The sequence below is a fragment of the Pseudophryne corroboree genome, chromosome 7, assembly GCF_028390025.1.
Source record: "Pseudophryne corroboree isolate aPseCor3 chromosome 7, aPseCor3.hap2, whole genome shotgun sequence".
Classification (NCBI taxonomy): Eukaryota; Metazoa; Chordata; class Amphibia; order Anura; family Myobatrachidae; genus Pseudophryne; species Pseudophryne corroboree.
Window position 1 is genome coordinate 350,139,306 of NC_086450.1, and position 18,053 is coordinate 350,157,358.

Below are 18,053 nucleotides of genomic sequence, written 5' to 3' on the forward strand. Positions count from 1 at the left end.
TAATAAATGAATTCATATTTAGAACAAGAGGGAATACTTATTAGATGCAATTATCAAACTCTTCAGGACTGATACATGCAGGAATAGATTTATCTTTATTAAGCTTGAAGCTTATAATATCCTGTCCAAGTATAAACAGGAGTGATGCCATTCATCCGACTATGTAACGTGGTTGTTTTTCAGTAACACTTTCTATTTTGCCAGGATGGAAACGATTTTGGAGACACTTATGATGAGATGAAATTCTTTACCCCACAAATTCTCATTATCAAGCTTGCAGTTGAAGAACCCAAAATATGTTTTGATCCAGTCCTGGAGGAATGCTGGAATTTGATAAAACGCTGCTTCCAGGAGATAATCAGATGTGCTGAAGGACTTCCAAAAGTATGTCATAAGCAGTGTCTAACATACAAGAGGGATGTGTATAAGTGCAACTTACAGATACGTCCTCATACACTATGGGGGTCATTCAGACCTGAATGCAGCCACGCATCTGTAATTCGCAGTTGCATTCTCTACGTGCCAGTTCCTCTGCGACTTGGCTTGCGCCAAGCGTTTTTTGTGTTCCAATGTGCATCATAATTGCAATGTGATGGAACAATGGGGTCTTTTCATGAAGCAGTGAAAAGAGTGGAGAAGTGGGCCAGTGGAGAAGTAGTCCGTGGCAACCAGTCAGCATTGAGAAAACACTGAACACTGGCTCACTTCTCCACCATTTTCACTGCTTCATGAATAGACTCCAATGACACTTCATGAGACTGTGCTGATTAATCTGTGGTTGTAGCTGCTGTGTGTAAATATGCAAATACTGCAGGAGACGTCTTGTATAGACACCTCCTCCAACTTCTGTGATCCGCTGCTGTGTCAGAGTACGCTGCAGCATCGGATTATCTGCAATAACATTGGCTATCTATCCAGGATCTATCCAGGATGTATTGGAAGACGCAGATCCTGTCCAAGACACGCCTATAAAATGTAGGTGACACGCCCGCGTTTTGTAGAATGATCTCCTTCACCATCAACGCTCTGCCCTCCAAGTGGTTGCAACATGTCAGTAATGCTGTGGATTGGGGGCACTGCGAGCAACAAGCGTCCTGCACATGCACAGTCCGCCTGCAATCAGAACAGTATGCAAAGCATCGGGTGTGCGTACTACTCTGAATCAGGCCCAGAGTGTATATTAAGTGCTACAACGCAGGTGTTTTGTTAAAAAAAAGAATTATTTTTCATGGACATCACATACAGTAGTTTCAGTTACAAAAACTGACAATAGAACATAAAGGGGGTAATTCTGAGTTGATCGCAGAAGGAACTTTGTTAGCAGTTGGGCAAAACCATGTGCAGTGCAGGGGAGGCAGATATAACATGTGCAGAGAGAGTTAGATTTGGGTGGGTTATTTTGTTTCTGTGCAGGGTAAATACTGGTGGCTGCTTTATTTTGACACTGCATTTTAGATTGCAGATTGAACACACTACACCCAAATCTAACTCTCTCTGCACATGTTATATCTGCCTCCCTGCAGTGCACATGGTTTTGCCCAACTGCTAGAAAAATTCCTGCTGCGATCAACTTGGAATTACCCCCCATGGTTTTGCCCAACTGCTAACTTATTTGCTGCTGCGATCAACTCGGAATTACCCCCAAAGTACCCTATTCTTAGACATTCTTCTTATAAATCTTGAAGCTGCTTCAATATTTCTCTATTGTTATATGTGCCATCAGTGTTGATCCAGACAAAGGCTTAGCAACCCTGGCTGTGTAGCTGTCAATTTGTCACTATATCCTCACAGTGAGAAAACAATCGATTCCTTCCCATTCCTACACATAGCAATCAGATTTAAAACTACAATAATGTATTCCAGTAATCATATCTGGAGATACTGTTTCTTATAAGACAGAAATACACTCATAAATCTGTTTAATGAATTCACCATTACACTGTGTGTGTAGTAGAGATGAGCGGGTTCGGTTCCTCTGAATCCGAACCCGCCCGAACTTCATGTTTTTTCTCACGGGTCCGAGCGACTCGGATCTTCCCGCCTTGCTCGGTTAACCCGAGCGCGCCCGAACGTCATCATGACGCTGTCGGATTCTCGCGAGGCTCGGATTCTATCGCGAGACTCGGATTCTATATAAGGAGCCGCGCGTCGCCGCCATTTTCACACGTGCATTGAGATTGATAGGGAGAGGACGTGGCTGGCGTCCTCTCCATTTAGATTAGAAGAGAGAGAGTGAGATTGATTTGAGACAGAGACACTTGATTTACTGGAGCTTAGGAGTACTGTAGAGAGTGCAGAGTTTACTAGTGACTGACCACAGTGACCACCAGACAGTGCAGTTTTATTTAATATAATCCGTTCTCTGCCTGAAAAAAACGATACACAGTGACTCAGTCACATACCATATCTGTGTGCACTGCTCAGCCCAGTGTGCTGCATCATCTATGTATATATCTGACTGTGCTCACACAGCTTATAATTGTGGGGGAGACTGGGGAGCAGTGCCAGTTATAGGTTATAGCAGGAGCCAGGAGTACATATTATTAAAATTAAACAGTGCACACTTTTGCTGCAGGAGTGCCACTGCCAGTGTGACTGACCAGTGACCTGACCACACTGACCACCAGTATAGTTAGTAGTATACTATATTGTGATTGCCTGAAAAAGTTAAACACTCGTCGTGTGACTTGTGTGGTGTTTTTTTTTTATTCTATAAAAAACTCATTCTGCTGACAGACAGTGTCCAGCAGGTCCGTCATTATATAATATATACCTGTCCGGCTGCAGTAGTGATATATATATATTTTTTATATCATTATTTATCATCCAGTCGCAGCAGACACAGTACGGTAGTTCACGGCTGTAGCTACCTCTGTGTCGGCACTCGGCAGTCCATCCATAATTGTATACCACCTACCCGTGGTTTTTTTTTCTTTCTTCTTTATACATACTACATCTCATTATCATCCAGTCTATATTAGCAGCAGACACAGTACAGTACGGTAGTCCACGGCTGTAGCTACCTCTGTGTCGGCACTCGGCAGTCCGTCCATAATTGTATACCACCTACCCGTGGTTTTTTTTTCTTTCTTCTTTATACATACATACTACATCTCATTATCAACCAGTCTATATTAGCAGCAGACACAGTACAGTACGGTAGTCCACGGCTGTAGCTACCTCTGTGTCGGCACTCGGCAGTCCGTCCATAATTGTATACCACCTACCCGTGGTTTTTTTTTCTTTCTTCTTTATACATACATACTACATTTCATTATCAACCAGTCTATATTAGCAGCAGACACAGTACAGTACGGTAGTCCACGGCTGTAGCTACCTCTGTGTCGGCACTCGGCAGTCCATCCATAATTGTATACCACCTACCCGTGGTTTTTTTTTCTTTCTTCTTTATACATACTACATCTCATTATCATCCAGTCTATATTAGCAGCAGACACAGTACAGTACGGTAGTCCACGGCTGTAGCTACCTCTGTGTCGGCACTCGGCAGTCCATCCATAATTGTATACCACCTACCCGTGTTTTTTTTTTCTTTCTTCTTTATACATACTGCATCTCATTATCATCCAGTCTATATTAGCAGCAGACACAGTACAGTACGGTAGTCCACGGCTGTAGCTACCTCTGTGTCGGCACTCGGCAGTCCGTCCATAATTGTATACCACCTACCCGTGGTTTTTTTTTCTTTCTTCTTTATACATACATACTACATCTCTTTATCAACCAGTCTATATTAGCAGCAGACACAGTACAGTAGTCCACGGCTGTAGCTACCTCTGTGTCGGCACTCGGCAGTCCATCCATAATTGTATACCACCTACCCGTGGTTTTTTTTTCTTTCTTCTTTATACATACATACTACATCTCTTTATCAACCAGTCTATATTAGCAGCAGACACAGTACAGTACGGTAGTCCACGGCTGTAGCTACCTCTGTGTCGGCACTCGGCAGTCCGTCCATAATTGTATGCCACCTACCCGTGGTTTTTTTTTCTTTCTTCTTTATACATACATACTACATCTCTTTATCAACCAGTCTATATTAGCAGCAGACACAGTACAGTACGGTAGTCCACGGCTGTAGCTACCTCTGTGTCGGCACTCGGCAGTCCGTCCATAATTGTATACCACCTACCCGTGGTTTTTTTTTCTTTCTTCTTTATACATACATACTACATCTCTTTATCAACCAGTCTATATTAGCAGCAGACACAGTACAGTACGGTAGTCCACGGCTGTAGCTACCTCTGTGTCGGCACTCGGCAGTCCGTCCATAATTGTATACTAGTATCCATCCATCTCCATTGTTTACCTGAGGTGCCTTTTAGTTGTGCCTATTAAAATATGGAGAAAAAAAATGTTGAGGTTCCAAAATTAGGGAAAGATCAAGATCCACTTCCACCTCGTGCTGAAGCTGCTGCCACTAGTCATGGCCGAGACGATGAAATGCCAGCAACGTCGTCTGCCAAGGCCGATGCCCAATGTCATAGTACAGAGCATGTCAAATCCAAAACACCAAATATCAGTAAAAAAAGGACTCCAAAACCTAAAATAAAATTGTCGGAGGAGAAGCGTAAACTTGCCAATATGCCATTTACCACACGGAGTGGCAAGGAACGGCTGAGGCCCTGGCCTATGTTCATGGCTAGTGGTTCAGCTTCACATGAGGATGGAGGCACTCAGCCTCTCGCTAGAAAAATGAAAAGACTCAAGCTGGCAAAAGCAGTAGCACCGCAAAGAACTGTGCATTCTTCGAAATCCCAAATCCACAAGGAGAGTCCAATTGTGTCGGTTGCGATGCCTGACCTTCCCAACACTGGACGTGAAGAGCATGCGCCTTCCACCATTTGCACGCCCCCTGCAAGTGCTGGAAGGAGCACCCGCAGTCCAGTTCCTGATAGTCAGATTGAAGATGTCAGTGTTGAAGTACACCAGGATGAGGAGGATATGGGTGTTGCTGGCGCTGGGGAGGAAATTGACCAGGAGGATTCTGATGGTGAGGTGGTTTGTTTAAGTCAGGCACCCGGGGAGACACCTGTTGTCCGTGGGAGGAATATGGCCGTTGACATGCCTGGTGAAAATACCAAAAAAATCAGCTCTTCGGTGTGGAACTATTTCAACAGAAATGCGGACAACAGGTGTCAAGCCGTGTGTTCCCTTTGTCAAGCTGTAATAAGTAGGGGTAAGGACGTTAACCACCTCGGAACATCCTCCCTTATACGTCACCTGCAGCGCATTCATAATAAGTCAGTGACAAGTTCAAAAACTTTGGGTGACAGCGGAAGCAGTCCACTGACCAGTAAATCCCTTCCTCTTGTAACCAAGCTCACGCAAACCACCCCACCAACTCCCTCAGTGTCAATTTCCTCCTTCCCCAGGAATGCCAATAGTCCTGCAGGCCATGTCACTGGCAATTCTGACGATTCCTCTCCTGCCTGGGATTCCTCCGATGCATCCTTGCGTGTAACGCCTACTGCTGCTGGCGCTGCTGTTGTTGCTGCTGGGAGTCGATGGTCATCCCAGAGGGGAAGTCGTAAGACCACTTTTACTACTTCCACCAAGCAATTGACTGTCCAACAGTCCTTTGCGAGGAAGATGAAATATCACAGCAGTCATCCTACTGCAAAGCGGATAACTGAGGCCTTGGCATCCTGGGTGGTGAGAAACGTGGTTCCGGTATCCATCATTACTGCAGAGCCAACTAGAGACTTGTTGGAGGTACTGTGTCCCCGGTACCAAATACCATCTAGGTTCCATTTCTCTAGGCAGGCGATACCGAAAATGTACACAGACCTCAGAAAAAGAGTCACCAGTGTCCTAAAAAATGCAGCTGTACCCAATGTCCACTTAACCACGGACATGTGGACAAGTGGAGCAGGGCAGGGTCAGGACTATATGACTGTGACAGCCCACTGGGTAGATGTATGGACTCCCGCCGCAAGAACAGCAGCGGCGGCACCAGTAGCAGCATCTCGCAAACGCCAACTCTTTCCTAGGCAGGCTACGCTTTGTATCACCGGTTTCCAGAATACGCACACAGCTGAAAACCTCTTACGGCAACTGAGGAAGATCATCGCGGAATGGCTTACCCCAATTGGACTCTCCTGTGGATTTGTGGCATCGGACAACGCCAGCAATATTGTGTGTGCATTAAATATGGGCAAATTCCAGCACGTCCCATGTTATGCACATACCTTGAATTTGGTGGTGCAGAATTATTTAAAAAATGACAGGGGCGTGCAAGAGATGCTGTCGGTGGCCAGAAGAATTGCGGGACACTTTCGGCGTACAGGCACCACGTACAGAAGACTGGAGCACCACCAAAAACTACTGAACCTGCCCTGCCATCATCTGAAGCAAGAAGTGGTAACGAGGTGGAATTCAACCCTCTATATGCTTCAGAGGTTGGAGGAGCAGCAAAAGGCCATTCAAGCCTATACAATTGAGCACGATATAGGAGGTGGAATGCACCTGTCTCAAGCGCAGTGGAGAATGATTTCAACGTTGTGCAAGGTTCTGATGCCCTTTGAACTTGCCACACGTGAAGTCAGTTCAGACACTGCCAGCCTGAGTCAGGTCATTCCCCTCATCAGGCTTTTGCAGAAGAAGCTGGAGACATTGAAGGAGGAGCTAACACGGAGCGATTCCGCTAGGCATGTGGGACTTGTGGATGGAGCCCTTAATTCGCTTAACAAGGATTCACGGGTGGTCAATCTGTTGAAATCAGAGCACTACATTTTGGCCACCATGCTCGATCCTAGATTTAAAGCCTACCTTGGATCTCTCTTTCCGGCAGACACAAGTCTGCTGGGGTTGAAAGACCTGCTGGTGAGAAAATTGTCAAGTCAAGCGGAACGCGACCTGTCAACATCTCCTCCTTCACATTCTCCCGCAACTGGGGGTGCGAGGAAAAGGCTCAGAATTCCGAGCCCACCCGCTGGCGGTGATGCAGGGCAGTCTGGAGCGACTGCTGATGCTGACATCTGGTCCGGACTGAAGGACCTGACAACGATTACGGACATGTCGTCTACTGTCACTGCATATGATTCTCTCCCCATTGAAAGAATGGTGGAGGATTATATGAGTGACCGCATCCAAGTAGGCACGTCACACAGTCCGTACTTATACTGGCAGGAAAAAGAGGCAATTTGGAGGCCCTTGCACAAACTGGCTTTATTCTACCTAAGTTGCCCTCCCACAAGTGTGTACTCCGAAAGAGTGTTTAGTGCCGCCGCTCACCTTGTCAGCAATCGGCGTACGAGGTTACATCCAGAAAATGTGGAGAAGATGATGTTCATTAAAATGAATTATAATCAATTCCTCCGCGGAGACATTGACCAGCAGCAATTGCCTCCACAAAGTACACAGGAAGCTGAGATGGTGGATTCCAGTGGGGACGAATTGATAATCTGTGAGGAGGGGGATGTACCCGGTGATATATCGGAGGATGATGATGAGGTGGACATCTTGCCTCTGTAGAGCCAGTTTGTGCAAGGAGAGATTAATTGCTTCTTTTTTGGGGGGGGTCCAAACCAACCCGTCATATCAGTCACAGTCGTGTGGCAGACCCTGTCACTGAAATGATGGGTTGGTTAAAGTGTGCATGTCCTGTTTTGTTTATACAACATAAGGGTGGGTGGGAGGGCCCAAGGACAATTCCATCTTGCACCTCTTTTTTCTTTTATTTTTCTTTGCGTCATGTGCTGTTTGGGGAGGGTTTTTTGGAAGGGCCATCCTACGTGACACTGCAGTGCCACTCCTAGATGGGCCCGGTGTTTGTGTCGGCCACTAGGGTCGCTTATCTTACTCACACAGTCAGCTACCTCATTGCGCCTCTTTTTTTTTTTTGCGTCATGTGCTGTTTGGGGAGGGTTTTTTGGAAGGGCCATCCTGCGTGACACTGCAGTGCCACTCCTAGATGGGCCCGGTGTTTGTGTCGGCCACTAGGGTCGCTTATCTTACTCACACAGTCAGCTACCTCATTGCGCCTCTTTTTTTCTTTGCGTCATGTGCTGTTTGGGGAGGGTTTTTTGGAAGGGCCATCCTGCGTGACACTGCAGTGCCACTCCTAGATGGGCCCGGTGTTTGTGTCGGCCACTAGGGTCGCTTATCTTACTCACACAGTCAGCTACCTCATTGCGCCTCTTTTTTTCTTTGCGTCATGTGCTGTTTGGGGAGGGTTTTTTGGAAGGGACATCCTGCGTGACACTGCAGTGCCACTCCTAGATGGGCCCGGTGTTTGTGTCGGCCACTAGGGTCGCTAATCTTACTCACACAGCTACCTCATTGCGCCTCTTTTTTTCTTTGCGTCATGTGCTGTTTGGGGAGGGTTATTTGGAAGGGACATCCTGCGTGACACTGCAGTGCCACTCCTAGATGGGCCCGGTGTTTGTGTCGGCCACTAGGGTCGCTTATCTTACTCACACAGTCAGCTACCTCATTGCGCCTCTTTTTTTCTTTGCGTCATGTGCTGTTTGGGGAGGGTTTTTTGGAAGGGACATCCTGCGTGACACTGCAGTGCCACTCCTAGATGGGCCCGGTGTTTGTGTCGGCCACTAGGGTCGCTTATCTTACTCACACAGTCAGCTACCTCATTGCGCCTCTTTTTTTCTTTGCGTCATGTGCTGTTTGGGGAGGGTTTTTTGGAAGGGCCATCCTGCGTGACACTGCAGTGCCACTCCTAGATGGGCCCGGTGTTTGTGTCGGCCACTAGGGTCGCTTATCTTACTCACACAGTCAGCTACCTCATTGCGCCTCTTTTTTTCTTTGCGTCATGTGCTGTTTGGGGAGGGTTTTTTGGAAGGGCCATCCTGCGTGACACTGCAGTGCCACTCCTAGATGGGCCCGGTGTTCGTGTCGGCCACTAGGGTCGCTTATCTTACTCACACAGTCAGCTACCTCATTGCGCCTCTTTTTTTCTTTGCGTCATGTGCTGTTTGGGGAGGGTTTTTTGGAAGGGACATCCTGCGTGACACTGCAGTGCCACTCCTAGATGGGCCCGGTGTTTGTGTCGGCCACTAGGGTCGCTAATCTTACTCACACAGCTACCTCATTGCGCCTCCTTTTTTCTTTGCGTCATGTGCTGTTTGGGGAGGGTTTTTTGGAAGGGACATCCTGCGTGACACTGCAGTGCCACTCCTAGATGGGCCCGGTGTTTGTGTCGGCCACTAGGGTCGCTTATCTTACTCACACAGCGACCTCGGTGCAAATTTTAGGACTAAAAATAATATTGTGAGGTGTGAGGTATTCAGAATAGACTGAAAATAAGTGGAAATTATGGTTTTTGAGGTTAATAATACTTTGGGATCAAAATGACCCCCAAATTCTATGATTTAAGCTGTTTTTTATGGTTTTTTGAAAAAAACACCCGAATCCAAAACACACCCGAATCCGACAAAAAAAATTCGGTGAGGTTTTGCCAAAACGCGGTCGAACCCAAAACACGGCCGCGGAACCGAACCCAAAACCAAAACACAAAACCCGAAAAATTTCAGGCGCTCATCACTAGTGTGTAGACAGTACTGTACGTAGACATGGTGAAAACACCCTTTATCTGCTGAGGGCTTTTTCTTCAAATCTGAAGGCCTGATTTGGAGCTGTGATTTCGTTCTAAGGGTACTTGCAAAAATATGCTAATTACTTCACGCTTGGTTGCACATGCTCTATCATGCGCAGAGTACCGATATTCGCTACTTTGCGCAGGACCCGTTCTGCACGTGTGCGAATGGGTTCTTCACCGTTGGAAGCAGGACGGCAGTAGATTGTAAGCGATTGCCAGTCTGCTGCCATGTGTGGGGCAGGGAGAGGGTGGCGACGGTGAAAACGGAGGCATGTCGCCGCCATTTAGGGGGTGGGAAGAGGTCAGGGATCTCCATCGTAGGACGGAGATTTCCTGACCTCTACGACGGGCGGCTTGTGCAGCGCCATAGGTGCCTTAAGCTGTCTGATGGTGGGAGAGAGATACAGTGTTGTATTCCAGGATGCAGGTCGGATCACTACTGCAGCAGGAGGTGTCAGCAGTGATAGCAACTCCAGCCACACCTGAATGAGCCTCTGAGATGCCCACTGCCGATGTTTCACATACATAAGTGGGAACATCGGTCGCACCGTCGGATGTCTGACAAGTGCTTTGCTGTTTCAGACTGAGCAGCTCATCTAAGACACCAGGGCCTCTACAGCTGTGAATGATTTCTCAGTCGCTGACTAGGGAACTACCATAAAATGGTCCCAACACGCCAGAATGTTTCTAGTCATCCCCTGTTACATCCCACAAATGCTGACTTTTTGTCTCTTACTTTGGGAATAAATCTCTGTGTGTGTGCTATCACTGTTCAGTCGCTGCGCATGTGCATTGTGGCTTCGGCATATACCTGTACATTGCCTGCGTCTCTGCATCAGTTTCTCTTTGTCATTTGGACAATCCCATATGTAAACAGAAAAGTCTTTGTATTGACCATGATGAGATGTTGCGATGGCACCGGTAGGCATCTCTGTTATTTTCTCAGCGGCTGCTACACTTGTGTTGCCTTGCAGTTCCGTTGCTTTAAAAAATGCATCTGTGTAGGCATTAGAGACTACATCTAAATCAGGCCCTCCCCGGCATACTTACGTTCGGGATTCCAGCTGTCGGGATTCTGGTGCTGGCATTCTGACAGGTATCAAGATTCCGGTGCCGGCATCCTGAACCCCGGGATCACGAACGCTGGCATCCCCTATCTGCAATATATCAGGAGGTATTTTGCACAGTGTTACAAACTAAAACATACAAATATGAAAACAAAGCATTGAGACGGCTCAGAGAGCTACATAGAACCCCATGGCTCTCATCATTGTATGTATTTTTCTCATAATACATTTTAATTCACTTTACAAACTTAGTATGTCGAAAAATATGTCTTAATCCCATTGCAGTATTGGGTTGGGTATGCTATGCCTGCGGCCGGGATCCCAGCGGTCAGCATATCGACGCTGGGATCCCGACTGCCAGAATGGCGGCAGGCGGCGAGCACAACGAAGCCCCTTGTGGGATCGCTGCGCTCGCCATGCTGCGGGCACGCTGGCTCGCTGCGCTCACCACAGGTTCTATTTCCACTCTATGGGTGTCATGTTAGGAGAGGCTGTTCTTGAGACTCTTTTTTACTCCCTTTACAGCTCCTCACTTGGAGATCTCCATTCCTTCCGTATTAAATACCCCCTATATGAGAATGATCCTAAAATCTATTTCACTGTCAGCATTGTCAGTGGCCAGGATTCCGGCGTCATTATCCTGACCGCCGGGATCCCGCCTGCTGGCAATGTAACCGCATCCCGCAGTATCATGTGAATTACAGTTTTGAATAAATATCCTAAATACAACTAATGACAGCATTTGACTTACTTTACTTACAGGTGGAAGTTGACCTTTTTCCAGACTTCCAGATGGATAACCGTACCCTCAGCTCCGTCAAACAGGAGGAATCCTTAGTATCTGAGTATGTCAACAAAACACGGGACATTTTTAACATGAACATAATTGGTCCTCAGAAGTAAGTTTCTGTTTCTGGAACCCCCAAAAGGTTTCCAGTCAACCTCATAAATGTAAACCATTCGTCATTGATCATTTTGGTGTGTATATAATCTGTATACTTAATAATGCTGCACACTTTGTGGTGTATTGTGTCCGATTTTATTAAAGTAAAAAATTCCCAGTTCTGGATTTAGCATTGAGCACTGTAGGGCTGCACACACAGGTGGCAGGAACAGTCAGAGGCGTCATCAGGTGTGGTACACCCGATGCGCACTCTGCATTACTACACCCCCCCTCTTCCCACACTCACGCCACCGGAACCGGCCCGAAAAAGGGGTGTGGCCTACCTAAAGGAGCGTGGCCTCTCGGGTCTCCTCTTCTTCACTCCGGGGGTGTATCCAGCTTCCTCGGAAATGCTGGCTGCCCCCGGAGACTAGGCAGCATGCAGTGGCGGCTCCTTTTCTGTGACAGGAGCCGAGTGCTGCAGAGGATTATCACACTGCAGCACTCGGCTCCTGTCACTGCAGAAGAGCCAGCACTTGGTGTCACCACTACCGTGGGTGACACCTGGGTGCGGGCCGCACCCCCCACACCCGCCTTCTGACGCCACTGGGAACAGTCCTGCAGTTAGTGTGAGGTCTAAAGGTGGGTACACACTGGTAGATATATCTGCCGATCAATTGATCGGCAGATATATCTATGGACGGATCGGGCAGTGTGCTGTGCATACACACTGCCCGATCCGTCAGGGACTGACGTCATGAACTGGGCGGGTATGTACACACGCCCGCCCAGTTCAGCTATCAATCACCGCCGGCTGCCGCAGCATGTGTACACACAGCGACGCGCCAATATATCGGTAGATATATTGGCCGTCGGCTGTGCTGCGGGGCCGAAGTGATACATCTGTGAACGACGAAGTTCACAGACGTATTGCCCGTACACACTGGCCGATGGACCCGCGATATATCGGCCGTTCAAGAGAACGGCCGATATATCGGCCAGTGTGTACCCACCTTTAGTAGCCAAAGTTTGTGAGTCTACCGTCTTCATTGATATAAATGGAATTGGCAATACTACATGATTCGGTCCGGATACAGTCATACAGTACTTGGCACCGTTTTACTCTGGCTACCCGGGAGAAGCCAGTGGGTAAGGCACCTGTGGGAGATGCAGCGGGGGGCAGATTTACATAGACGCAATTCACCGCAAATCACGTCATCGCCCCCTGAACTGTCCACATCCACAAACATGGGAAGCTGTTCTACTTTTTTGTCAGTTCAGGAGAGTTCTCTGATATTTGGAAATTATATAGTACAGTATGTATACAATCCTAAAATGTTTCAATTAATTTGAATCCTAAACTTTTTAGGATGTAATTGGGACTAAACGCCTAATTCAGACCTGATCGCAGCAGCAAAATCTTTCTGTAATGGGCAAAACTATGGGGGTGATTCCGAGTTGTTCGCTCGCTAGCTGCTTTTAGCAGCATTACACACGCTAAGCCGCCGCCCTCTGGGAGTGTATCTTATCTTAGCAGAAGTGCGAACGAAAGATTAGCAGAATTGCGAATAGAAATTTCTTAGCAGTTTCTGAGTCGCTCCAGACTTACTCAGCCATTGCGACCAGCTCAGTCCTTTTCGTTCCTGGTTTGACGTCACAAACACACCCAGCGTTTGCCCAACCACTCCCCCGTTTCTCCAGCCACTCCTGCGTTTTGCAACTCGAACGCCTGCGTTTTTCCGCACACTCCCATAAAACGGCCAATTTCCGCCCAGAAATACCCACTTCCTGTCAATCACACTACGATCAGCACAGCGATGAAAAAGCTTTGTTATGCCGTGAGTAAAATACCTAACTTTTGTGTAAAATAACTAAGCGTATGCGCTCTGCGACCCTTGCGCATGCGCAGTAAGCGACTAATCGTAGTATAGCGAAAATCGTCAACGAGCGAACAACTCGGAATGACCCCCTATGTGCACTGCAGATGGGGCAGATATAACATGCGCAGAGACATTTAGATTTGGGTGGGTTATATTGTTTCTGTGCAGGGGAAATACTGGCTGCTTTATTTTTACACTGCAATTTAGATTTCAATTTGAACACACCCCACCCAAATCTAACTCTCTCTGCACATGTTATATCTGCCCCACCTGCAGTGCACATGGTTTTGCCCATTAGAGAAAAATGTTGCTGCTGCGATCAGGTCTGAATTAGGCCCTAAAACAACATTTAAAGTTACTATGAAAAAAGCTAAAACAGACAGTTATTATTTGTGGCTATTACACAGTGCACCCCCAAGTGGGATCACAGAATTTGGTTATAAAAACTGTGATCGTCACATATGCAATCCATTCATTGTTTTATTTATTTCAATAGAACTGGGGTATTTTTTATTTTATTTTATTGACCATGAATAATAACCTCTATTTAGTACAATAATAATAATAAAAAAATCTTCTCACTATTTATAGGAATGTAAACTGCAGCGAGATTGACAATTACACAGACTTATCTATTCTCTTACTGATGCAGCCCCCATAGGTCTCAGTACAATTTATGGAGAGGACAAAATCTTCTCTTCTCCATACTTTTCTCCAAAAGATAACACCATTTCTATATGGTTTTGTGGTAGGAGAAAGCAGAGAAGACAAGCATATAGGAGTCTATTTTGTAATAATCGTGATAATGGCTACAATATTTTCAAACAATATTGACGTGATTATATACATTTGTAGTATAAACACGTTGTCCCTCCAAAGTCCCTCTTGGCAGTCTTTTCTTTTGCCTGAAAAGACTGTCCTCTCACTCTAATAGTGCTCAAGCACTTACTTCAAATCAGGCATCTTGATGGCCCAGCTCTTCACAGCACACCTTACATGGCTTGATGGATCTTGACCAGTCTTGGTACCAGGGCTGCTCTCGGAAATTGTGGGGCCTGAGCAGGGCCGTCTTAACAGCAGTGTAGGCCCCTGGGCACAGCAGTGCACTGGGGCCCCTACCCATCCTCTAGCGGTAGGTGTGGGGGGTGCTATCAGCGGGCGGTAGGGGGTGTTCTCTCTTCCGCTCAGCATGTAGGACCTGAAGCAGTAATTTCTTCTAATTACTCCTTTACCCGCACAGATGGTGGAAGATGGGGTGGGAGAGAGAACACTAAACTGTAGAAGAGGCATTGGGGTGAATGAATGGGCCCCGGTACATGATTTCCAGGGTGGTGGTGGTGGTGGTGGGAGGGGGGGGGGGTGTAATACGCAGGGGAGGGGTGGATAGGGGATTGGGCTTAATATTCATCATTTTTGGTGGGAGGGCAGCTTACTTGACTGCAGATATCTCCAGTTCCTTTAAAAAGATTTCTTAGCTTTGAATGTGATAAAAAGCTAGAGCGTCCCACCTTTCAGGAGGTACTGGGGACTTGGGGATCAGAGTTCAGGATCCAGAGCAATCCACCGGTGAAAATATAAAACTGCAAACCAGATGTATGGAGTTGGAGCAGGGACCAGCTGCTTGAAGGCTTATATCTCCGGTTCTGGGCATAGTAGAGTCAAGCTGCCAGTGTCCACTGAAAGGGAAGGGGACCCATATTTTGGAGAGTCCCCTCAAAAAAGCTATAAGTCAGACAGAACCCAAGAAGCTGGGAAGAGCAATTAACAGTCTTGGATGGGGCCACTGCTTTGAAGTCAGATATCTCTGGTTCCCCAGGGCCGATTTTCAAAAATCTGGTACCCCTGGAAAGAGGGGAACCTCAGCTACCAGCCTAGGACCCTTAGACTCCTGGGGCCCCTGGGCAAGAGCCCATTGAGCCCATACAAAAAGACGGCCCTGGGCCAGAGGCCTTCAGCAGAGCCGTAACTAGACATTCCCGTGTCCTGTGCCAGAACAAACACTAGTCCCCTCATATCTTGAGTAGGGACAGTGCATACCCCAAAAAGCTGCATGGTTTCTCGTGGAAGAGGCATGGTCACACAATAGTACTCTTAATTCAAATTATGCCATGCAGTAAGGAAACCGTACATACTAGGGAATTTGGGTCCTGGTCAGACTTCCTGTTAGTGTACGCTGGGCAGAACTTTGACACAGGGAGTCTGTTCTGGACTTTCCAATGGATGTATTTGGAAGAAAACTTCACAGAGTGGTAACATTGTATCCAAGAAGACATACTAGGAATTTGGGGTCCCATGCGTACCTCCCATTGGTATACGCTAGGCAGAGTTTTGACCCGGGGAGCCTGTTCTGGGCCTGCCACTGGATGATTTGGATGAAAACTTCACAGAGTGGTAACATTGGATCCCAAAAGACATACTAAGGGATTGGGGTCCCGGTCGGACCTCCCATTAGTGTATGCTAGGCAGAACTTTGACCCAGGGAGCCTGTTCTTGGCTATCTACTGGATTGGTTTGGAAGAAAACTTCACAGGGTGTTAACATTAAATCCCAGAAGACATACTAGGGGGTTGGAATCCCAGCTGGACATCCTATTGGTTTACACTGAGCAGAACTTTGACACAGGGAGCGTGGTCTGAGCATTCCACTGGATTGATTTGGTTAATAATAAAGCCATATGAACACCCATTTATTGTCACCATATGACACAGCAATAATCTGGAGCATTGTAGCTACAGAGAAGTGATCTTCTTTTTCCTCCTCTATATAATTTTCACTTCATCTTTATCTCATAGTAATTTAGTATAATTATTCAAATCTAAGTTTTAGAAAAAACACAGTTCAAAGCAGAGGTTTTAGTTAATTTTACCACCTTGTTTTCTCACAAGGAGTCAACACTGTTTAACCCGAGAGGACACAGTAGAGGGTTAGGAATCTGTCGGACCTCACGGCGGAATGCATTGAGCAGAACTTTGACCCAGTGAGCCTGTTCTGGACCTTCTACTGGATGGATGTGAAAGCAAACTTTGCAGAGTGGTAACATTGGATTCCTGAAGATATACAAGGGGGTTGGGGTCCCAGTCAAACCTCCCGTTGGTGTATGCTGGCCAGAACTATTACCCTGGGTACCTGTCCTGTGCCTGCCATTAGATGGATTTGGAATAACACTTCATAGAGTGGAAACACGAGATCCCAGAAGACACACTAGGGGATTGGGGTCTGTCAAACCTCCCGTTGGTGTATGCTGGGCAGAACTTTGACCCCAGGAGCCTGTTTTGGGCCTACCACTGGATGGATTTGGATGAAAACTTCACAGAGTGGTAACGTTGGATCCCAGAAGACAAACTAGGGGATTAGGTCCCGGTCGGACCTCCCAGTTAGTGTAGCTGGGCAGAACTTTGACACAGAGAGCGAGTTCTGGGCTTTCCACTCGATGGATTTGGAAAAAAATTCAGAGTGGTAACATTGGATCCCAGAAGACACATTAGGGGGTTGGGGTCTGCATGGTAGAACTTTGACACTGGGAGCCTGTTTTGGGCCTTACACTGAATGGATATGGAGAAGAACTTCAGAGAGTGGTAACATTGGATCCCAAAAGACATACTAGGGGGTTGGAATCCCAGTCGGACCCCCCTGTTGATGTATGCTGAGCAGGACTTTGGCACAGGAAGCCTGATCTGGGCCTTCCACTGGATGGATTTGGTTAATATGAAGCCATATGAACACCCATTTAGTGTCACCATATGGCACAACTACAATCTATATAATTTTTACTTTATTTTGATCTCATAGTATTTTAAAATAATTATTAAAAGCTGAGTTTTAGAAAAAAACACATTTCAAGAGTGCCTCAAAGCAGAGGTTTTACTTTTGCCACCTGTTTTCTCACAGGGAGTCAACACTGTTAACCCAGAAGACGCACTAGGGGGTTGTGGTCTGTTGGACCTCACGGCGGAATACACCGGGCAGAACTTTGACCTAGGGAGCCTATTCTGTGCCTGCCACTGGATGGATTTGGAAGAACACTTCACAGAGTGGAAACATTGGATCCCAGAAGATATACTAGAGGTTTTGGGTTGGTCAGACCCCCCGTTGTTGTACGCTGGGCAGAACTTTGACCCAGGGAGCCTGTTTTGGGTCTTCCACTGGATGGATTTTGCAGAAACTTTAATTAATTGTAATAACTGACAGAAATGACCATAATTCAATGACCTGAAATAATTTACTTAAATCACCAAAAACAATGATCTAAAATAACTGACAGAAATGGAGGTGGGAAGGCAAAAATATTGTGTACCCAAAAGCCTTGGAATAGCAACATTGATAACAGAAGGAAAATTTTAATCCCATCTTGCAATGGAAAAGTAATTATAAAGCTTAGAGAGTAAGGAAGTAAAGCTAGTGATCAGGACCCAAAAACAAAAACGATTCACCTCATGGGTGTGTTGGAAGATTTACCAAGCCACAAAGTATTTTTAATATGGTGACAGGTACATCCTACTCAGTTATAACTTAATAACTGGTAAATGTAAACACGGGCAATACCGGGTATTTCAGCTAGTGTGCGTGTATATATATATATATATATATATAGAGAGAGAGAGAGAGATACAGTATGTATATATATATATATATATATATATATA

General features: G+C 46.5%; 1 protein-coding gene across 1 annotated transcript in view; it reads left to right on the forward strand.

Moving 5' to 3' along the window:
• The window catches only part of DNAH3 (dynein axonemal heavy chain 3), a 952,415-nt gene that overhangs the window by 350,854 nt on the left and 583,508 nt on the right, over positions 1-18,053 (forward strand). The window contains exons 10-11 of the mRNA XM_063934423.1: positions 205-384; positions 11,410-11,546. Of these exons, the coding sequence (XP_063790493.1) occupies positions 205-384; positions 11,410-11,546 (317 nt within the window). The remainder of the gene's footprint in view (positions 1-204; positions 385-11,409; positions 11,547-18,053) is intronic.